Below are 22,867 nucleotides of genomic sequence, written 5' to 3' on the forward strand. Positions count from 1 at the left end.
ACCCTGTAAAAGCCCACGTGTGTGTGGAGCAGAGCATGGCAGTAGGGGCTGCCTGGGGCAGTCCTGTGCAAAGCTCAGTAGATGGAAACCTTCTGGGGCATTGGGTCGTGGCTTGAGGAGCGTTTCCCCAGCTGGCTGTGGGGGATGGTGCTGGGGCTGCGTGTACCTGACAGAACCCAGATGTCATTTCTCTTTCGTTTCAGTAGTGACTTTAGAGCCAGTCATTTTCTTCACTGTTCTCTCACCCAGATTTGTCTTGGTGTTAATGATTTCTCTGGAGCTCTGTGTGTGCTCAGTAACCTGGGTGATCTTTCCACTTATTTTACTCCTACGTATGGGGTTGTCTAGTTCAACACATTTTGTTTTTAGGGCGAAAGGTAGAGTCCTGCAGCATGAAAGTTGCTTTTAGTAATGAAAGACACTTACAGGCAAGGGAAGGGAATAAATCCTAAGCTGGATAGGAGCTGATCTGTAGACATCATCCCTGCATGGCATCAGTGATCATGTTGTCCTTTAGTTTGCAAAAACTCATTTCTGTTCTGAAGAAGGAGTTGTTTCTCCCAAGAAGATTAAGCCAGGAGTGGGGCAGAAGATAGAAAGGAAAGGGGGATATAAGATCTAGAAATAATTTTTCAACAAAAAATGGTTTCTGTTACTTGAATCTGAAGAGTGGCATCTAAGGGTTCTAGGGTTCATACAAAGCTATTGCTTTGTAATGAGACAAAAATTAATTAATAAAAAAGCAAAGGAAAAAAAGCAAAACAAAACAAAAGAAGGGATGGCAGAGGGAAGTGTGCCGTAGATAGGGCAATGGCTTTTTAATGAGACAGCTGGATGGATGTTCTGAAATTACTTGCTCGGAGATTGCTTTCAACACAGGCAGCCTGAAAATTGTTTTCCCTGTAAAAACCAGAGCATAATCTCTAGCTGCAGATCTTGCTTTTTAAATCGTGTTTTAGCTAATATGCTTCTTCAGAAGGATTTGCTTTCTTGTTGTCTCGTTGTTGCTGGATTTAATATAACCGGCTTTTGAAGGAATTAAGCGAATTCCAGGAAACGCCGGCTGCCAACCAGACCTCTGTTATCCTCACCCCACTGTGCCGAACGACCAGGCCTGGGGACAGCCTCTGCTTCTGGGACTCCCTCCTGTGCACACATCTGATGAGCCTGTGAAAGTGCAGTCCTTTGGGTAGGCAGCATCAAGGGGATGACTTGGTATTCTGGCACAGCGCCGTTAGATGTACGCACACATCGGCTTTGGGGCTGGAGATGCAGCCTTGCAGACAATGCTCTTACACTGGTGCTTATGGTTTCTTTTATGACAGATAGAACAATCACAAGAAACTGATAAAACTGATCATAGCTTTTTTTTTTTACCTCTTTTTTTTTCTTCTTCTCACGTCACTCTTGCACACAGGCTCCACTGTGGTGTCACCCTGAATGTGTTGAAGGCTTAGCTTAAAAAATCCTTAAGCACTTCTTCACTTTTTGGGCTGTTTAGGGACGTTTTCAAAACACCTTTCCCACCCTGCTGAAGTTCAGGACAGAATCCAATTTCTGCATAGAAATAAGACAGAATTATTTTGCAATTCTGGCTCTGAAGTACTTTTTAAAAAAGAAAAGTCTTAAATCTGCATCAGCTGCTGAGGGGCGGCTTGCAGGATTTCACTGGACTGTAGTTGCTTTGGGATGCAGCTACAGCTTTTGGCATCATCTCTTCTCTGTTTCTTTCTGGCTGAGTTTCACACCGGGCTCCAAATTGCTGATTGTTTTCTGTACAGCCAAAATGAACACTTGCTAAGAAATGGAGATCTTTAGTCTGCACATAAACATGTACCTCAGATCACATGATCTGCAGTCAGTATCTGGCAGCAGAGTAGTAGGGAGAGGTAAGAAAGGGAAGTGGGCTGTTAATGCTAGAATATTCTTTGCTCTACAGCTGTAGGATCACAAAGAGCTTGAAGAAGCTTTGTGAACTTGTAGAACAGCTTGAAGGCACTTCTGGACACTTCATGTTTCACATTTTCATTAATTACCTGGATGGTGGGGCAGAGCTCACCCTCGGCAAGTTCCAGGTGTTAGAAAGCAGACAGAAGCGGCTGATACTTGTAGGGCTGCCTGACTGGGGCAGGCTGGAGAAATGGGTTCTCGGGAACCTAAGAGGCTTCAATACAGGGAAGTGTCCCCTGCTGTGCACCAGGACAGGCTGGGGAATGAGTGGCTGGCAGGGATCTCATCCATGTGTGTGAATACCTTACCTGAGGAGGAAGGAGTGAGGAGCAAGTGGAAGAGGCAAGAGGGCACAAACTGTAATTTGGGAAATTCTATTTAAATGTGAGATAAAAATTCTTCTCTGTGAGGGTGGCCAAGCATGGGCATCCTCTGAGATGTTCAGAACCTTCCTGACCTTGGCCCTGAGCAGCCTGGCCTACCAGAGCCTTACCCCAGAGGGAGAAGGCTGTAGATGAGAAGGCTATAGAGGGTTTTCCAGAGGTCCTCCCAGCCTCCACGATTCTGTGATACAGAATTGGAGTCTCCTTCATGTGGCTGTGAGTTGCTTTGCGTAGTGCTTGAAATATGTTGATATTAATTACAGACTCAAAGAGCAGATGCACGACAAAAATAAATACTATCGCAGTGGGAAGCTTTCCCTCCAGTGCTGAGAGGATGCAAATATTTGTCTTCTTCCTTTTGTGTCCTAATGAGGCATCCTTATAAGGGTTTTCAGGGTACCACGACTCCTAGGGACTGTGGAACTTGATCCTGAGAAAAGTATCTTGGAAACAGTGCAAGCATGGCTTGAGGCTTTAGGGGTCTGGGGCAGTTGCCCTTGCTAATATGGGAAGCTTCAGCAAGTCTGTATTCTTAAATCAGGCTGTAGGATGGTGCATGTAGTGATGGGAGAAGCTCTGTTAGGTCTTCTATGTCTGTTGTGCAGAAGACAAAGAAGTGAAGAGCTCAGACTGTGGCAGCTGAGGTCCAGGCTGGGCTCTAGGTTTGCAGTGGGGATGTTAATCTCTGGAACAGACTGCTTAGGGAAGGGATGGCATTTCCATCACTAGAGGTTTAAGGCCTTGCAGGATTGGGTGAGCTGCTCTTGGTGACCACGTCTTGAACTTGGGGTGGATCATGTCCTAAGGTCCTTTTAATTCCATGCTCCTGGCCTATCACAGCTACTTTCAGGAATCTTTGTGGATGAAAGGGCTGGCATTCATGACTATAACTTGTCTTTGTGCTACTGCTGCGGAATAGCTGCTGTCTCTCCCCTTAGCAATTGCCTTTGAATGTGTCCTCTTCATAATGAAGACTGATAACCTAGAGCTGCCTGTCAAAGCTCGGCAGCTCTGTTTATAGAGGTTTGCAATTAAAAATGGATCTCATATATAATTAAAAAGGATCACGTAGGCTTTGCGCCTTGCATTCAAGAATAAAGAGGCTGCCATCTAGGAATCCAGGCAGAAAACGGAGATGCTGACAACCAGCTCCTACTTTTATGCTAATTGCTAATCATCTGCTTTGTTCAGTATAATGCAGCAAGGATTGTGTTCATGTTGTGAGCCATGTAGCCACTGCACTCCTTGGAGGTGTTCCCCAGTAGAACCCCATGGGCAAATAAGGGATGCTGAATGCCTGGGTGTAAGTTTGCCAGCTCATGAAAGCCAGGAGCTCTTGTGAGAGCAAAAGTAATCAACACAACCCGGGAATGGCATGGTTTCAGGCAGCTGCTCACTGCAGGAGCATTGTCCTGGCTGCTTTGGGCCGTGAAGGTGCATCTGTGTGTGACTTGGTCCATTTGTGTACCTGAGGTGCGGCAGGAAAAAGATTCTATGCAGTGTTTTTTTTCCTCTGGCTTTTCTTCCAACCTTTTGTGAAAGGTTAGTGGCAGACTGTGTGCAAAGGCACTGGTACACTTAGATATCTACAAGTCTGCAGGCAGGAATGTGTGTGTACATTATTTTCTGCTGTGCATTTGATTTACATCAGGAAAGCCCTAGTCTCCCAGAAGCTGATCTATCTTGTGAAGGCCCCAGAACCATGGGTGGGTCGGTAGCTGCTGCTGTTTAAGAACCACTCATTCTTTCAGCCACTGGGATGCATCAGTTCCACTCTGCTGTGGTTACCAGGACCTGCAAGTGATACCTCTGAAGGAGAAAAGGCAGAGATAAAAGGGCTTTGAGCTGATGAATAGCTCAGGCAAGGCATATCCTGTCTAATGTTCTTCCTTTTGTTCACTCAGGTTTATAACTCTTCCAAATGGTGTGCTCCAGATTGTTGACGTGCAGGAGAGTGATGCTGGGGTGTACCACTGCGTGGCCAGCAATGCTGCTCGCAAGCGCTACAGCAACGCTGCAGTCCTCAGTGTCCTGAAAGGTAAGGTGTAAGGTTAGGGTTAGGGTTAGGGTACAGGGCAGGGACAGGTTGGTCTGGGTGTGTGATCTTTAAGGTCCCTTCCAACCCAGGTCATTCTGTGATGATTCTGTGTGTGTGCTGGGAAGTTGTGCATGATGGCAAGGTAGAAGATGAGCGAAGGATGGTATGTGTAGAGGAAGATGCACAATCTAGCAAAAGAAACAGTCAGAGGATGGAATAGTTAGCAGGGCTGTGTCTACCCCAGATTGCATAGCGAGCTGCTCCAGAGGAGCAGCACGTTGACACCCGACAAGCACTGTGTCCATGTGGCTGGCTCACTGCTGAGCTGTGGGGAGGCTCCAGAGATCTCTGTGCCATTTGGACACACCCTCATCTGGGATTTCTGCAGGTGGTGCAGACTGAGCAGGGCTTTGCATGTGAGCTGTCCTTTGCCCCCCTGTCTGGGCCTCAGCCTCTGTGTGCATTTTTCTCTGTAAACCAGGAGCATGGTGGACAAGTCTGGGCAAGGGAAGGGAGCCGAGAGCCTCAGTGCTGTGGGTCTCCAGACCCCGCATACTTCCCGGTGTTGTGTAAGCCTCATCCTGCTAGTGGGTGAGATCACCAGGTCTGGCTGAGCTGTCCTGCTCTCTGGATGGTGTCCCTCGGCCAATGTCGATCTGCTGCTCGTGCTGAATCCTGTTTGTTTACATGGCAGATTTCACCTTGAAAACTCTGAAATGCTTCCCAGCTCCTTTTGTCTTTGTTTAGGGATTTTTTTGCTACCAGTGTATTTTCACAGAGATGGCTTTGCTGTTCATCCATCAGCAGGGAGTGTAATTAACTGTGGAGCCTGAGAATACACCTCTGATCAATGGATTGTGTCATGGAGGTAATCTGTATGGAATCTGCAGAGAATTCATGAGCAGCTGAATGCTCTGTATCTAATTGTCAGCCCTTGCCAGCTTAATGAAGCTCAGAGGCAAGGAGAACGCTTGCTATGGGCAGTTCCACATTCCAGAGACCGCTGTGCCATTGGGTCTGGTTTGATATCGATAAGTAATATTGATCAAGCTACAAAGGTGAATATGCTGTCCTTGGCATCGTAACTTGTTCAGCATAATTGCATCTTGTATTCTGCAATGTTTAATCTGCTTTGCAAATGGAGGCAAGGGAAGAGGTTAAATGGGAAGCGTTCCTTCTGGAGCAGCAGCCGGCTGAGCAGATTTCTGCCTGCAGTTCTCGCCCAAATCTCGCTTCTGCAGCACTGCACCACCCGCTGGCTGCAAAAACAAATATGCGAGGTTGAGTTTTTCACCAGATTGAGCTGATAGTGATGAAAAACATGCCTGTTAAATCTCTGGGGATTTTTATAATTGGGGAAAAGTATCTCCGAGACAGATGGGAAACTGTAGTGACCTGTGCAGGCCACAAGCTCCTCCAGCAGTGACTGGCATGGCATTGATCCTTTTGAGTTTCAGCATGTCTCCATCAGAGGCATGTTTCTGGGTGCCTGAGTGCCTTGAGGAGTTTTTTACTCCCTGTTCAGAAGTAGCTGGCAGTAGTTGGAGCGAACTGTAAGGCAGAAATCCTTTGGCTGGAGGAGATTGGAGAAGAGATGTGAGAGAATGAAAGAAAATAAGTAAAGCTCAAGGTACAGCCATTTAGTATTGCTTGAGTTGTTTGTTCAGGCATTTCAGAGGCCAAACTATTCCATGTCTGCTGCCAGGAACAATGAGACAGTGCCATGTGGTGATGACTGAGTGTGGGTGCTCCAGGTGGACTTCAGGGCTGTGCTGGTTGTAATGCAAACACTTCCACTGGCACTGGGTAGGCAGGTCTCAGGCCTGGGAGCTCCTGCTCATGCCTCTACTTCTGCCAGGCATTGCGGGGCTGAGCTGTCTGTATGTAGCAAAGGAATCTGTTTCCCTGTAGATCCTCTGCCCAGTTCTTTCTGTCCCTCCCCATCCCTGTTCTTGGGTGATGGATGGGAGTTGTTCCGTCTCCTTTACTAAAGGCCTTTTCACAGGAGAGACAGCAGTTAGCACAACCCCTTTCTACCATGCTAAAGCCCCACTAAAACACTTCCCAAAGTGTGATTTCTCTCGGTCGTGTGCCTTCCTCATCACATGCTGAAGGCTGCACTGTGTGTCAGTGGCTGTGCAGAGGCACAGCAGAGTGCGGCAGGCTGCGAGCTCTGCAGATGTTTGGGCTGTGCAGACTTCATGGTACAAATTTCCAGACGTTCCCTGGAGAATTGGTGTTGTGAGCAGCCGGAGAGCAGGCCTCTGTCATTCAGCCCAGAAACAGAGCCTGCTGTAGGAATAGGAGCAGAGGGATAACTCGGATTTTCCCCCTGAATCTCTGCTGCTCCCAGCAGATGAAGCACCAAGCCCATCTGGCAGTGCCATTCCTTTACCATTCGGGTGCTTTTATCTCAAGGAAGGATAGCAGAAAAGTTTGGGCATCATGATGTGTGATCTCAGCAGGTCGCTTTGCCTGTTGCTCCACTTCTCCCCTCCATGCTATGCACAGTGCTGGCTCTTTGTGCTGTTTCTTTGCCCCACATCTGTTGTGGTATGGCCTACATGCCTGCAGAAAGGTAAACATCCTAGCAGCTTCAGATCATAACAGAGCTCTGGGCTGAGAAAAGTACAGGAGCTTAAAACAAAGCTATCTGTTTTGAGATCTTGACCCCACAACTCCATCCTGGAGATTTCAGTGTTTATATCTGCAGTGAGAGATTGGTCACCGCAGCAGAATGAACAAAGCATGGTCCTGCAAGACAGGGCTCTTGGCGTCTCCGCTTTCTGACCGTGTGCCACAGACGAGAATCTGCTCCTTAACTCTTTATCTGCACTTCCAGAGGCAGAAATAACAGCAATAGGCTTGAAGCTGCTCTCTTAAAATAATGTGTCAATGTGGGCACGTGGTGCTGGAGATCTGCCTGCTCAGGTGAGTTGCAGATCCTGTGCACAAGCACAGGAGGATGCTGATGTGTTACCTGGTGGGATATGTTTTTTTTCTTGTGTCCTTGTGCACCCTATTCTTGATTTGTGCATGTAGAGTAACTACAGCTGCAATGTCAGATCACACTTCATGCTGATACTTGGGTAAGAATCTTTGTCCCAGACCTGGCTGGCTAGAATCAGAATGCCCAACCAGCCTTGCTGGGACACTGACAAGACGTCAGTGCAGCAGTGTTGCCACAGTGGTCTCACAGCCATGCCCACGTGATCCTGTGCCTGCACTGGAATAAACACGGGAATGGGGAGTACAGATCTGCATGTGTAGATGCAGCAGGGCTAGGGGCTGCAGTGAGCAGCCCCCAAGGAGCCTTCCAACAGATGAGCTCGTCCTCCCTGAGCTGGGATTTAGTACTGTGTTATTAGAGATGACACCACAAGATTGCCGTTGGCAGAACATCATTTACGTTGACAGTTGTAGCAGCTTACTGCAGCAGTGTCCCAGGAAATGTATTTTTCAGTCAAGCATTTCTATGAAATACGATAACAGGGACAGAGCTTGGAGGCAGCTGTGAAACACCTTTGCATTTTGTGTTCTTTTGGTGTTCCTATTGCGGTGGTTTATTTGTGGGTGTTAAGGGAGAGCCAGGCTCCGGGTGCTGGGACCTGGCTGGCTTCTGCCCCAAAGGCTGTAGAAGAACACAGCTAGAGGACTGGACCAGCTTTGGGGCTCATTGGGAAGGTGGTGATGAAGTGAGCAGCACTCGCAGTTGGCCACCACCTCGCAGAAACAGACGTGCTGTTACCACAAGTGGGTTTTCAGTCGCTGCATGTGTGAATGACGTGCAGGATGCTGGGCTGGCTCTCAGCCTGAGCCCTGCCGACACGCGCTGTGCTCCCCTCGCAGCTTGGGATGTGGGTGCTGTGCAACGTGGGGCAGGGGGAGCGTGGGGAGAGCAAACACTGTGAGTTGTTGATTCAGCCAACAAGTGAAGAGCTTCTCCTCTGTAGATGGGGGGGGATCCCAGCTTCAGTCTGCAACTGCTGTGTCCGTGTTCCTTGTCTCTTCCACTGAGCATTGTCCTCTGCCACTATTCCTGTGTAGCATCCTGGTTTTCTTCTTCCTCTGGCTCTTAAGCAGGGATTTGCTCTGCACTTGACATCCCAAATTCTAACCCATGAGGTCTCTGTTTGCACACATTTCCCAGCTCAGGTTTCTGCAGGTAGCTGAAGCTGTTCACATGTCAGATCTGCTGGATTGTGAAAAATGCTCTTGATTCTTCCTTTGCAGTAGAAGATGCTAAACCAACCATAGTAAGTATAAATTTAGAGATGATTCATGGCAGATGAAGGAGGAGATGTACACTCTTCTAGCTTAATAAACGAATCTGTAAACTAAAAGTGACCTTCTGCCTAAAATGAACTGCAAACTCTTCATTCTGTCTCCCTTTACTGAGCCTCACAATGCCAATGACTTCGAGCAGACATGGAGCAGGACTGAGACCACAGATTTTTGGTGAAACTTGTGAAGATTAGTGCAGGCACTTAGCAGACACCCACCCAAACACCCAGCTCTTCCCTTGACTGGGGTCAGTTTGGGGCCAGCACACATCACAGCATGCAGATCGCCGAGAGAGAACTTCCCGTAGCTCGAGCATCAGCAGCCTGTTCCCGGGAGCCAGAGGGGGAATTTCAGATCAGCTGTCTGTGAAGTTCTGCAGGGCTGTGATATGCTGTGCTTCTGACAGCTCCAGCAGCCCGCGGTGACAGAGGGTTTGATAGAAAACTCAGAGCCCTCACCTCCTATTAAGCAGAACAGCTAAACCTGAGGTTGGCACCAAAGTGAGTGGCAACAGAGGTGTCAAGGATAATCGAGCAGGACTAGAGATGTGAGGCAGGGAATAGGTGAGCTGTTTCCAGGTCCTGAGGGCAAACTGGTCTCCCCCACACATAGCAGTTTTTGGGGTTGGCTCGGCTCCTGTGTTACAGGCAGCTCTGCCTCCCGAGATCGCAGCTGGCTGGATTTGGGACTGGTTTGCAGTCCTCCTTGTTCTCCACCTGCAGCTCTTAATAGTCCACATGCACTGCACTTCTGAGGCTTTTTGAAATAAGAGCTGGTGTTTGGTAAGGCTCTGGCTGAAGCAGTGTTTAAGCTGCAGACTGCAGCCAGCTCTCCTCTGGGAGTCTTTTGGTGCTGGTGGATCCCTGTGGCACATCACAGCAGCACTACAGGACTGCACTTGGCCTCTCCTGGGGCGTGTAAAGCAGCTGTACCTGCCTGCTGAGCCTGGGAGGCAGCTAAGAATAGAGATAATAATTAGGTCAGCAGCTTGCAAAGGGCTGTGGGACAGCAAGGTGGATATGGTTGGGTTCCTGATGGCACTTGTTAATTATTAATTGCCTGTGTTACTGCAGAGCCTTGGCCGTTAGTGGTGCCCTGCAGTGCTTACAGAATCTTAACAGCTCGAGTGAGGATGCTGTTGCTGCGAGTGTCCAGAGACACAGCAGAGCTTGTGGTCCCATTTCTTTGGATGTGGGACAGATCTAAGGCCTTGTCCTCAGCGAGAGATGCTCTTGCCCAACTCTGTGTACAGTGCAGATGAGGAGCAGTGCTGCGTGAATTGTGGAGGAGAATGAAGAGCAGAAGAGAGGGAGGGGATTGGGGCAGGTGGTGTTACTGAGCTCTCTGTCTTCAGGCACTGCTTGAGACAGATTGGGAATCGCTACAGCACTCCAGCAAGTGTCCAACTGAAGCCGTTTGACACAAAATATGGATATCACTAATGATCTTTTCCTGTAGAAAGCCAGCTTTCCTTCCAGACTTTTCTTAGAAAACAGATTTGCATTGTCCTGAGTTAATGCAGATGCAGCCATCTGCTTTTAGCTCTTCCTTCCAAGTTGGCAGTCATCATTTGCTGCCAGACTGTGTTATTGTAGGATCCCAGTGTGTTGTGTGTTTGAAGCATAGCTTGTAGGAAGCATTCCGCATACCTGGCATCAGGAGAACACACCACAAGGTAATTTCTCTTTTCAAAGCCATGCACGATGGTAACATGAGTGCCCATGGCTGGCAGCAGGAGTGGGACAAAGCACAAGCCTTGGTGACAAAGAAAGCAGGCTGTGTCCTTCTGCACAGCCTGGGGCCTCCAGCCTGTTCCCTCTCTGCTGTAGCTAGAGGTACAGATTACATGAATTGCAAATAGATCCAATGTTGCAAGTAGATCTGAATTGCAAATAGATCTGATGAAATAGGTGTCAGTCCCTGTGAAATGTCAGCCTCTGAGCACAGGCAGGAAGTTAGCGGAGTGAAATGGCTCCGGGCGCTGACACAAGTTGGGCTGACTGAGAAAGGAGGCGTTCCAGGGCTTGTGAATGTGTGAATGAGCCAGAAAGCCTTCTGTTGACCGTGTCTGTATCTCTTTTCTGCAGGAAAGGCAGCAGAATATCTTTGCCTACCTTACAGCTTGTTTTTCTGGGAAGTTTCACCTGCGGCATCCTGGAAATTGGATACGTTGTCCTGGAGAATCCCTCTGGGAAAGGGCTGGCTGGTGTCAGAGATTGTGACAAGTCCACCCTGTGCTCTGCCACAGGTGTTCTCCCCTGCGCTCAGTGCAGGGCTGACCCCTCCGACCCAGGAGTGATGTTGCCTGCAGCTCTGGCTAGGCAGGTGCAGACAAGCAAGTTTTTTTGCCTGCACACTAGCCTGAAGGCAGAGCCAAAATGTGGAGACAGGCTGCTTTGCTAGCACAGAGCAGTCATCAGCTAACTAACCATACTTGTGAGGATCTCTGTTAGGTGGTGAAAGCAGCTACAGGACAGCCTTTGTGTCCTGTGCTCCGCTCTGAAGCCCCTCTGTCACACTTAAATTACACACAGAGCTGGTATAATCAGTTATGATGGTTAAAGAAATGTGGGAATGTTCCCGCTGAATCCCAGAGGCTGGCAGGCTTGGGGCCCCAGGGTTGTTTGGGTTAAGCTGTCTGGGTTGTGGGGTGGGTTAAGGCAGGGAGCTGGGCTGGGGGCTGCTCTGCCTTCTGCAAAGAGCTTCAGATACCCCTAGATAGTGCTGCTGCTTTCCTTTCTTCAGCAGTCCTCTCATCTGACCTGGGGGTTAAATCCTGATGCGCACTGAGGGACTTTCTGACAAGGAGTTTTACGTGAAGATCTATGGAAAGGTGCCAGGACTGGTTAAAAGCTTATTAAATGATAGTTTTTATCTGCAGTGCTGACATTATCAGTGACACTTGAACAGTTGCGTTTGTTGCCTTCTGCCTCTCAAAGCTCTATGCAGCATATCTTCAGGCTTCTGCAAATGCAGACGCATGGCCCAGCTCCCCGGCCCCTCAGCTAACTGGGGCCTCCCGCAGGAAAGCAGCAGAACCCCAGTGCTGGTCGGCAGCCGCTCCGTGCCGTGGAGCTCTCAGCTCCTGTTTATTTTGCCTGGCTCCTGCGCGGAGCAGCGAAACGTGGGCGCTTCCAAGCACTCACTGGGGAAGCAAGCAGGAATTCCTCGTGCAGTCTGGCTGGCTCCAGTCCCTCTTGGCGTAATGAAGAGCAGTTCCAACTGCGTGTACGCAAACAGAGAGCCAATGTTGACAGCTTTACAGGAGGAGGAGTGGTGGGCAAAGCACGCTCCGGCTGCTTTCCAGCAGAGCTGAACGTCCCCTGGATGTATAAGGCTCTGTACTCCAAATGCTCCATGGTTTGGGTGGGGGAAAGCCCCCTGAAAATGCTGGGCAGTTCCTGGAAACTTGCCACTGTTCAGCCCCTCCTGGGCATCTGGTTACAAGCAGTTCCTGGGCTGAAATCTCTCAGTTGTAGTAAGTTGAAGGGAATGAAGGAGGAGTGCCCATTGGCCCCTCTGGTGTCGGGGCTGTCACTGTGTGCTCCCAAGCTCCATGCAGGGCACTAGGAGCTGGGGAAAGCCAGGCTGTTTCTCTCAAGCCAAGCAAAAAGCAGTTCCTTTTCATCTGCTTTTCCAGGTTGGATTTGTGCCATCGCAGCCCCTAAGAAGGGAAGAAATGAGCATTTCTAGTGAAGCTATGGGCATCGGTGCTGCTAGATCACAGTGAGAAGATTTTTGCAGTCTCAATACTTAGGTGTGGTTAGTGCTGGAGCTGTTCCTTTGAGCCTCTGGGATGCATATCTAAAAGCTCCTGAGCCTGTTGTATTGAAAGCAAAAGTTACTCATCTCCAGCTGTACTAATGAAGGAAAACAGAGCTTGGATTCAAAGAATCACAGGGACTGGCATAGCAAAAGGGCAGGAGGAGGCTCAGAGGAGTTAATAGTAATTTTTGGAAAGGATGTGTGGTTGCAAGAGCTGCTTTTGTGGAGAGGAGATAGCACTTGGCTGATGACATGCTGGGGAAGCCTGGGTGCTAGGGTGTGTGAGGAGCTGTACGTGGCAGTTCTGGAAGCCACTGGGGTTGCTTCTCCCTTGGCTCCTTACTGCGAAGTGGTGCATTGCTGAGTTCAGGTGAGGGCAGCTGCAAAAGAAGAAACTCTTGCTTGCATGCTCAATGTTGAGACCTGATGTCAGTGATACTGCCCCCAGATCAGATCCATCAGTGTGTCAGTATATGGTTTGCCAAGCATCCTGCCTAGAGATTTTGTACCGTTCTGGGTCTAGACCAGAAGTAGAAATAAATCACAGATAACTTCCCAGGACAGTGTGAACAGAGGAGGAAGATGGGTGTGGAGGATGTTGTTCTCTTCTGTGGCTGCTGTCAGCACTCTCCCTGCGTGATCCAGGAGGTCTTTGAGCCGAGAGCTGGGTGTGGGAGTGAGTCGTGCTCAGCAAACACTGCGCTTGCATTTTTGAAGGTGTGTGCTTGCAATGGGCAATTTGCTCCTTTATTGTCTGCGGAATAACAGCAGTGACAGCATTGACTTTCCCTAATGAACAGCTGCTCAGTGCTAGGATCTATTCCCGGAGGAGATTCGCGGGGATGAATAAGGTTTCATGCTCCTCCTCTGGAGAGGGTGAGAAAGTTCTCTGAGCAGAAGGTTGTTGCTTGATCATTGGGTATCTCCAGGTCTTGAAATGCTGACAGCTGAGAGCTGACTGTGACTCCACTCAAGTCGTGTTTCACCTGCGGCAGTTCTGCTGAGGCAGGGTGTTTATGGAAGCAGGAGAAGATCTGTTAGTTCCCGACCAGAATCATCTTCTTGTCACTGCAAACAACCATCACAAATTAGCTGAACAGAAACCATTTTCCTCCTGTTGCTCTGCCTGAATTCTTAGCGGATGCTCTGCGCTAAGAAGAGCGGAGAGGTGGGAGAAAAGAGCTGATGAATTATGGATGCTCTGGAGGCAGAGCCGGCTTGTAGGCTCTGAGAGTTTCAGATTGCTGCTGTATTTTATAACTCAAGCTCAAACTTCAAATAAACATTTTGTGCTTTGTCCCAAGCAGCTCCCCATGGTGCCTCCCTTCACATCCCTGCTCACTTTCTCTTCTCTTTAAGACTCTACAGAACTGTTTCTTATACTGGGCGTTTTGCTCAGAGCCTCCTGTGCTCCCCTTGCTGCATCCATTTGATTTCTACACTGCACCTGACGCTACACTCCATGTTGTGTGAGTGATGGTGTGAAGGAGTGGAGCGCCTGAATTTAGCCTGACTGTGCTGACTTGTGATGGGAAGATGGGAAAATGCATAAATGCTGAAAATCAGCTGCACTGAGTCACTCGTGAGCAGGAAAACCTAGGGGACACTTGGAAGTATTTCTGCATATTGTCAGTAAGTCTTGTCCCTTAATGCTGAGATGGCATCCTTGTGTCTCCCTGCGCAGACACAAACATGGGCACAGGGTGGCAAAACGTGCAGGAGTAGTGCCTTCATCTCAGCGTTTCCCAGTGCCCAGAGCTCTGCTCATTCAGCAAAATTGATTCAGAAGGGCAACAAGTCTGCAAAGGCAGCAGTGACGGTGAGCTTTTCTAGGAATTCAGGGCTTGTGCCTTGGGCTGTGCAGAGCTTTTGCCTAGAGCAGCCCTGCTGCTTGGAGAGACAAAACAAAGCTGGGAACTGGGAGAGGAATCTCAAACCCCAAGTTTTAAAATAGCAGCACTGCAGAAGCTTTTAGTACTCCGAAACAGACTGCATGGTGCAGATGTGTTCAGTGACCTGTTTTGTTCAGGCAGCGAAAGATGTCTTGGAAACTGCAGCTCCCTTTTCCTTTGGTTCTGACAGTGTTCCCTCTTGACCTGAAATTATTTCAGTGGCAGTGGAGACAAAAACTGAAGTTGGTTTTGCTCTTGATGTTTGTCAGACAGCACTGAGCAGAGTTTTCCTGGTTAGCTGAGTACTCTTCTTGGGAAGTCTTCAAACCAAACCCAGTTCATAGCAGTTAACCTGAGCTCCATCCTATCCAGCTGGCCTGTTGAGATAGCAAGAGAAAAATGTGCTCTAAAGGATGCTGTTTAAGGGGATCTTGACTTACAGGATTGCACTCCAAAATGCAGAGCTGGAGAGAGCTGCCCCTGTGTACAAGAGGTGCATGGGGCATTCATCCATGTGCATACTGAGGAATGTGCTGGAAGAGCAAGCAGGACTGTTTACTTTTGTAATATGATTTCAGTAGCAATCAGTGACAAACACCTGGCATCTGAACTGTTTTTCCACTGGGTTTTTGAGGCTGAGACCTGACTCCTGGCTGCCTCAGACCAGGATGGTTGAGCTGCAGGTCCCTGTGGCTGCAGCTGCTCTTAATGCTGTTGGAGCAGTGAGCCCTTGGCCTGTTCCTGTGGACAGAACTGATGACTGATTGTGGATTTTAGTGCTTTGCTGAACTGGAACTGGAGCTAAACAAAAGCTGCCATTCTAGAGAACCTTATATTTCTCTGAGCCTCCAGCTTACGTGTCTCTTGCGGAAGCTCTCAGGCCTGGTTTACATTTAACCCATTTCTGGCTCAGTAGTTCTCAAGCCCAGCGCTGGTGCTGCAGGAAGCCAAGGCTCTGACCTGTGTGGAGATGAGGTTCCTGAACCCACCACATTTTGACGTAACTCCTTCTTGCCCCTATCCTGCCCCAGGTTGTCCTGCTGCAACTGGATGTGATGGATGTTAGGCTGAAAGCATCTGCAGGTGTGAGTGATACACATAGCAAATGTAATAGAACAGAGCAAAGCCCTAGGCAGTGCAGCCAGCTCTTTTTGCTGGTGTTTGCCCAGGGCTGGGGTGCAGCTCGGTGTGCCCAGCCATGGCCCCAGCTGGGGGGGCTGCGGGCACTCCTCGGTCTCTGCTTCCATCTGCTGGTCAAGCACAGGCTCCTGCTCTCCTTGCTCTGCCTTGGCAATTCTACCTACTGCTTCTAATACTCATCCTACTACAGATGGAATTTCCTTTCACATCTGTATGGGCTGACGGAAAATCACAGTGATACCAACTCTCTTTGGTAAGATTTGTGCACTGAGCAGATGGCAGCGAGGCTGGAGATGTGCTGAGCACATGTTGGGTGCTGCAGTGTGCAGGCACAGCAACCACAAAAGGCAAGTACATTAGAAACAGGGCAAGGAGGGCATGGTGCTTTCCTTGGATATCTCAGGGTCTGGCAGTTGGAGATGTAGGGACATCCTGGGCTGGGGACTGCAGTGAGTGCTTCGATTTAACCATCCTGCTAAGTGTGTCCTTTGTGAGTTTGCCTGAACCTCTTTGTTTTATACCCTGCAGCATCGGGAGACAGTAGGCTTAACTGCAGGCTGTGCCAAAAGCTGCTTTGATCTGTGTTGGATTTGCTGCCCACAGCTTTCTCTGCTCAATCCTGGGAGCACCTGGAGCAGGCTCAGGAATTCCTCATGCTACGTGATTCCTCTGCAGTTATTTCTCCCTTCCTGAGGACAACAACCAACAGTGTCCCTCAGAGTTGAATGTTTCTGGGAGAGCTGGGAAAAAAGAACCTTGCTGCTGTCGAAGGTCATGAACAGTCTGGTCTTCTCAAGCGTGCTCTGATTGTTTTAATCTGACAACAGAAATCTGGCCGCTGCAAAGGCATTTCCTTAACCTTCCCTTAACCTCTGCTTAGTAGTGGATAGACACAGAAGGTTCATTTCGAGCAAAAAATCCCTGTCCCTTTCTCAAGAAGTTGTGCAATGTAGCCTATAAATCTTCATGTAAATGTTGCTTGATTTTACGTGCCGGCCATTTGTCTTTGCGCCTATCAGCTAAATATTGCTCTCCTCTGGGTGCGGAGTGACTGAGTCAGTCTCTGTGCCCTGAGGTGAAAACCTGGGCACTGAGTGTTGGCCTCTCTTCGTTGCAGTTCACAGCACACGTCTGGGTATCAGAATTTCTTTAGCCAAGATGTTAGATTCTTTCTGAACTCTTAAAGTGCCTTGGCAAAGGATACGCTGTGTCCTGAGCAGTTGTTGTGTTTGAGGAATAGCGGTGTCTTAGAATTAGAGGTTGGAAAAGACCTCAAACATGATCAAGTTTAACCATCAACCCGTCTGCACCGTGCCTGCTAAACCATGTCCCTGAGTGCCATCTGATTAACAAATTAGCAAGAGCTGATGAACGTTCTGGGCTGAAACTCTTCTTATCTTCCATGAGAAAGTCCTGATACTAACTTCTATTGGTGTTGATATGACGAGAATAAATCTTTAGGACACCTCTGTGTTCGTATCCTAAGGGAAAACAATGCTGTCACATAAAAACAAGACCTATTTTTCTCCTCCAGCTAGGCACGAGACAGCACATGTGAGACAACGGGAGCATGGCGGGGTCTGGTGTGCTGTGCATCTCTACACAGTTCTCCAGTGAAGAACAGCCCTTTCTTTTTGTTTTTGGCATTAGGTTCCCAGCCAGCAGGAGGAGATGTCACCATCATTGCTGCTCCGGAGAACACCACGGTGGTGGCAGGGGAGAGTGTGGTGATGGAGTGCATGGCAGCTGCTGATCCCACCCCGTTTGTCTCCTGGATACGGCAGGGTGAGTGCAAGGGATGGAAAGGAGCCTCTGTCAGCAGGAGGAACCCGGGCATTCATTTTCAAAACTTGTTAGAAGGCAGACAAATCAGTGGGACAAGGTGAGAGCCATTTACATTGCTGCCTGATGATGCAGGTGGAGTCATGGTGTAGGATGTCTTCAACAACTGGAATTACTGATTAAATCTGGAAGGTTACAAAGCACGCAATTCACCTGGCCTGTGAAATATTACGAAGTTTTGGTGTCTGGATGCCTTTGGATCTAAATTAGTTATACTCAGTGTAGGAGCTTGAGCAGTAGTAAAGGTCGTGAGGTGGGGTCGGGCCTGTGCCACTCCTCCGGTGACTCAGAGCTTAGTGGGGACTCTGTGGAATCTGCCATTGCCTTGGAGAAAGAACCTGTATTATCTTGCAGGATTATAAAACAGGATAAGATCTGTTAATCATTGGAGTAGCTGTGAGCTGGGAGTGTTGCTGGGAGGTTTTTGTTCTAAAGTCCCATTGTGTTCAAATTACTGGCTTTTGTTTTTTTCTGGTTTTGTTTTCCCCACCGTAATGGAAGCTGAGAAGATGCTCAGTTCTCATTAGAGGTGTACAAATGAGCCAGACTGGCATAGGTTACCCAGGGCTGACAGCCCGAGTCACAAGTGTCACTTCAGCAGTGTCACATCGTCCGATGCTTCGAGGCTCTGACTGAGGCCGTTTCCAGCTCAGGGATTGATTCTCTCCCAGAAAAGGCTCTCAGTTATTTTCACAAATCCGACTCATGATTTAAGACTCCTTTCCCCTGTAACCATTCATTGTGGTTGGTCTTCAGCCCAGACTTGTCCACAGGCAGTGATTTTTAGTGTACACAAATATTTCCTCTTCCCTTCAAAAAAGGAGCAAAAACAGTCTCACAGGACACAAGTTGGGAAATCAAATCAGTGAGGATTACATGTTTTGGCAGCAGTGTTTCTGTTTTATCCTGTGCACTTCACAATTAGAAATTACCATTTTTCCCGTGCTACACCACTTTTTGCTATACTGGATACTGCTGATGCTCAGAGTAGATATTATCAAAGCTAATTATTGCTATGATTTTTTTAACTTTTTTATTATTTTTTTTTAATGGGGGAAAGAAAAGGGAAGGGAATTGCTGGATCAAGCCCTAGGCAACCTGATTTAGCTGTGCATGTCCCTGTTCATTGCAGGGGAGTTGGACTAGATGACCTTTAAAGGTCCCTTCCAACTCTAAGGATTCTACGATTCCTTGAACTGGCTGGTGAAGCAGTTCCTTGCATGCATTCAAGTGCTTCCTTGCTATTTTCAAGTGTTTGCTTGCTCTCCTCTGCTTTCCAGCATAGACTCTTCAGATTGGAAAGGATGGGTTAATTGCAATAGCAGTTCTGTGCTATGCAAGGAAGACAGCAGTAAGGGGCAGGCTGGGTTGCTGGAGGATTAGTCATGTAGGTAACACAGGATTCTATCTCCAAGTTGTCAGTTTGGCTGTTGCCAGCCCTGGTGGGGTCAGCTAATTGCTACCATCTGGGGTTGGATTTTCAGACTGCTCCTGTGCTAGTGGGGTGTGCTGATTCTCTCCTCCTGTGAGAGTGCAACCACTGAACTGTGAGGCCACCTGAAGCTCCATGAAATAAATGGAGGGGGCAGAGAATCTGATCGCAGCTTTGTTCCCTGCTGATGGTGCTAAGTAGGCACAGCTGCTCTGATTCAGCTGAGTCTTTGAGGGCAGAGGAGTGATGTAGGTTTTGCTGCTTGAGACACCCATTTATCTGCAGCTGGAGAGGGATGAGAGGTAATGTTTGCAGATACAGTAAATTGGCTGGCTCTCTCAACTCAGTAACTCTTGCCAGAGCTGGCATTGGGTTCCCAGTTGCCCAGCTGTGCCTCTCCTCAGCCATGCTGTGTTTGCCCAAACTCCAGCCCTTGGTTCAGGATACTTCCTTCTTCTCCACAAGCTGTCTTGCCTAAATTTGAGTTCACTTCCAGGTCCCAGAAGGTGGAAGAACCCCAAGTCATTAGCAGTTCAGTATTCTCTGACATTTGCATTAGCACGTGAGGAGAGATGTGCATTTGTGCATGGGAGTCAGCAAGGAGATCCAGCAGCTTTTCCAAAGAATATGCTAGCATAGCATTCCCTCAAATGTGCTATTCCTGGAGGATCTCATTCCAGGCACAGTCTTTACACTACAGACTATTTTGATTTGAAACATGACTTTTTTGATTATTGCTAAACTAAACCTTGAGGCAGTTTTGACTCGGGCTGGCCTACGCTCAGTCATGCGCGGAGGAATGTTCGAGCAGTAATATTCCTTTGGGCTGGGGTTTGGGATTTGGGGTCTCTGCTTAGAACTTCCTCCCGCATTTGTGCTTCTTTCTTCCTGCAGATGGAAAGCCTGTTTCCACAGATGTGATCGTGCTGGGTCGGACAAACCTCCTCATTCCTTCCAGCCAGCCCCATCACTCTGGAGTATATGTTTGCCGTGCTAACAAACCCCAGACCAGGCAGTTTGTTACAGCTGCGGCTGAGCTCCGGGTCCTGGGTGAGTGGAGAGCAGAGTAACTGCTGCAGGGAGAAATGCTGCCAGGTAGCTGTGGATTACCTGGTCTGGCATCCGGAGTTTGCGTTGTGTTTGTGACCCCTGCTGAGGAAGAAGGGAGCCAGGTTGGAGTCAGAAGGCCCTGTGCTGGGATAGCTCTTGGGGTGAATGTAACCTTTTTAATTTGGGGTTTGGTTCCTTCTATTTACTGAACCGTTTTATGCCTTATTCCTGTTCTCCAGGGTTTCCCTGTGGAAATCTGGATCAGCAATTAACTTTCAGTATTGTGGAATTCAGGAGGGAGAACAGCCTAGGATCAGGGAATGCAGTGCATGATTGATACGGAATTTATTTTTCCTTTTGGATAGAATCTAAATTAAGCCTCTAGAGTCTGCCTGGCAAATCCTATCTTGTAAGCAAAGCTGCTACTGAATAAAACATAGCAGTGAGGGGGGAGGAGAAAGGATTTTCTGTGCTATCTTTCCCTCCTCCTTACTGCATTAATTTGTCCTCTCTCCTCCCAGCTACGCCCAGCATCTCCCAGGCTCCTGAAACCATCTCGCGCACCCGAGCCAGCACGGCTCGATTCGTCTGCAAGGCGGAGGGCGAGCCAGCCCCCACCATTCACTGGCTGAAGAACGGCGAGGCCATCCTCTCCAATGGGCGAGTGAAGGTCCAGAGCAGCGGCAGCTTGGTGATCAATCAGATCGGGCTGGAGGATGCTGGCTACTACCAGTGCGTGGCTGAGAACAGCCTGGGCATGGCGTGCGCCACTGCCAAGCTCTCCGTGATCGTGCGGGAGGGTTTGCCCAGCGCTCCCAAGAAGGTCTCAGCCGTGTCCCTCTCCAGCACCACAGTCTTAGTGTCCTGGGAGCGGCCAGAGTACAACAGCGAGCAGATCATTGGCTTCTCGTTACATTACCAGCGGGCTGTGGGTAGGTGTTACCTGCTTGTGCAACCAGGCAGTGGCCGCGGGGATGTGGTGATAAAGGATGAAGGTCTGTGTCCCTGGTTCTGGGCACAGAAGATCCTTCCAAAACCAGCAGGAGACCCACCTTAGTACTGGGCCTTTTATAATGGCAGGAGTTCCCCTGGATCGTTACCTGGTGTAGGGAACCTGCTTTGGCAGGGGGGTTGGACCCGCTGGAGGTCCCTTCCAATCCCTGCAATTCTGTGATTCTGTGACTGTGCTTAAAGCAAAGAACTGTACGTGTTAGTTTGGGTAGTTCAAGCTGCTGTAGCCGGGTGATTGCAACACCTCTTCCATCTACTCCCATACTCCCATTTCTCTTCCAACAGGGCTGGAAGAGCTTTAGTGCATCCAGATGCTTTGGAAACTACCCAAACTATCTCCTAAGTTGTGTTTTCTCCCCTTTCTGGAAACAGTTGCAGTGGCAGCTAGACTCTTTTTCTGGGAACTAGGTTCTGTTACTGTAGAAACTAAGAAAAGCTAGAGAGTCTCTGCTTCCAACTCCTGGCACCTTGCAGTGTCCTGGCAGTTCACTGACCTGCTGATTGGTGTTTCCTTGACTCCAGGAACAGATAACGTGGAGTACCAGTTTGCTGTCAATAATGATACCACCGAGCTGCAAGTCAAGGACCTGGAACCCAACACCAACTATGTCTTCTATGTGGTCGCGTATTCTCAGCTTGGAGCCAGCCGGACATCCTCTTCCATAGTTGTTCAGACCTTGGAGGACGGTGCGTTGAATTAGATGGGTACTAGTGTCTAAAAGATATTCTTTCCTGTTTCCTGGTGAGTGTTGAAGATGATGTAGAGAATAGTATCAACTTCTGGAAGCCTACACCTATGTCCTGTAGCTTTTTGTTGTAAATCCTTTGTAGAAATAAAGAAACCCACCCTGATCTGATCATTGGCTTGGGTGATGGTGAGCATGAAAGTGACTTTGCTGACAATGGGACTTGTTGCATTCAGGTCCTCTGGACTTTCACGGACATAATGTAGCATTGCTCCAAACTTGCTGCTAGGCCAGACATGATTTCAACTCAGAAGAAAGATGTCTATTACAATTTGTAGAGCTGGGAACAGGCTTGAAGTAGGATCCCTTAAGAGTCAGTTTGTGTTGATTTTGCCACTTATCACGTAGCATTTCTTTGAGCAGTGAAGGCAGAGTGCCAGAAGGACTGCTGCCCAACAGAGAACATGTACAGCTCACAACATACTGCAGGACAGAGATAGAAGCAATGTTTTTGGCAGACCTCATGCAAGCCCCTGCTATGCTGTGGAGTGCATTGTGTGCTTTAATGCTCCTGACATAGAGCACTGCATGGTCTCACACCTATTTGTCTGAAGCTTGAAAAGCTGAGTTGAAAGCATGAAAGCTGCCTGCAGCACAGAGCTGTGATTCTGCAGGAGAGGGGGATCACCAAGCTGAAGTCTGGTATCTTTAGTGTCAGTTAGTGTCTCTTTGATGCTCCATGGTACCGCACAGGCAGATTAACCAGCCTGTTAACCTGCCTGGTTTGTAGTTAACGCAGGGTCACCTGGATGTGGCAACACAGTGTGGTGTGGCCAGCAGGCTCTGAGCAGCCTGTTGAAGCTGAGCAACTCACCTTCCCTCCTCCTCAGAAAGCTCCTGGTTCTCCGAGCTGTTGGGGATCTGTAGCATGTTGGATACGCCCCATGACAGCTTGTCACCAGCAGCTGTGCCAGGTAGTGGCCTCCAGCCAACTGAGATGTGTCAAGGTCTTGCCACCACCTTTGCTGACTTTCTTTTGCATTTTCTCAGTTCCTAGTGCTGCTCCTCAGCTGTCCCTGTCAAGCATGACTCCTGGTGACATCCGTGTGACATGGTTACCTCTTCCTCCGGAGCTGAGTAATGGCAAGATAACGAAGTACAAGATTGACTACTGCACTATCAAGGAAGGTAAGGAAAAAAGTGTGTTTGAAGGGAGGAAGGTTGTCTTTTGCTCCAGCAGCTTCAACAACATGGCTTGCTGAGGGGAAGAGGTATAAGACTGAAAACGGAGGGACCCATTTTTGCCAGGAGCAGAACAGCCCTCCCTTATATCTGGGCTCTGCTGGTGGTAGTCATAACAGTGCTGCTACTGTGCACTTCATACTCCTCTGAGG

General features: G+C 48.8%; 1 protein-coding gene across 3 annotated transcripts in view; it reads left to right on the forward strand.

The window, feature by feature from the left end:
• Positions 1–22,867, forward strand: part of IGDCC4 (immunoglobulin superfamily DCC subclass member 4) — a 79,265-nt gene that overhangs the window by 34,758 nt on the left and 21,640 nt on the right. For all 3 annotated transcript variants that reach the window (XM_048955919.1, XM_048955920.1, XM_048955922.1), the window contains exons 4-9: positions 4,238–4,371; positions 17,103–17,237; positions 19,621–19,776; positions 20,298–20,708; positions 21,310–21,474; positions 22,524–22,661. In XM_048955919.1, the coding sequence (XP_048811876.1) occupies positions 4,238–4,371; positions 17,103–17,237; positions 19,621–19,776; positions 20,298–20,708; positions 21,310–21,474; positions 22,524–22,661 (1,139 nt within the window). The remainder of the gene's footprint in view (positions 1–4,237; positions 4,372–17,102; positions 17,238–19,620; positions 19,777–20,297; positions 20,709–21,309; positions 21,475–22,523; positions 22,662–22,867) is intronic.

Source organism: Lagopus muta, chromosome 10 (assembly GCF_023343835.1).
Source record: "Lagopus muta isolate bLagMut1 chromosome 10, bLagMut1 primary, whole genome shotgun sequence".
Lineage (NCBI taxonomy): Eukaryota > Metazoa > Chordata > Aves > Galliformes > Phasianidae > Lagopus > Lagopus muta.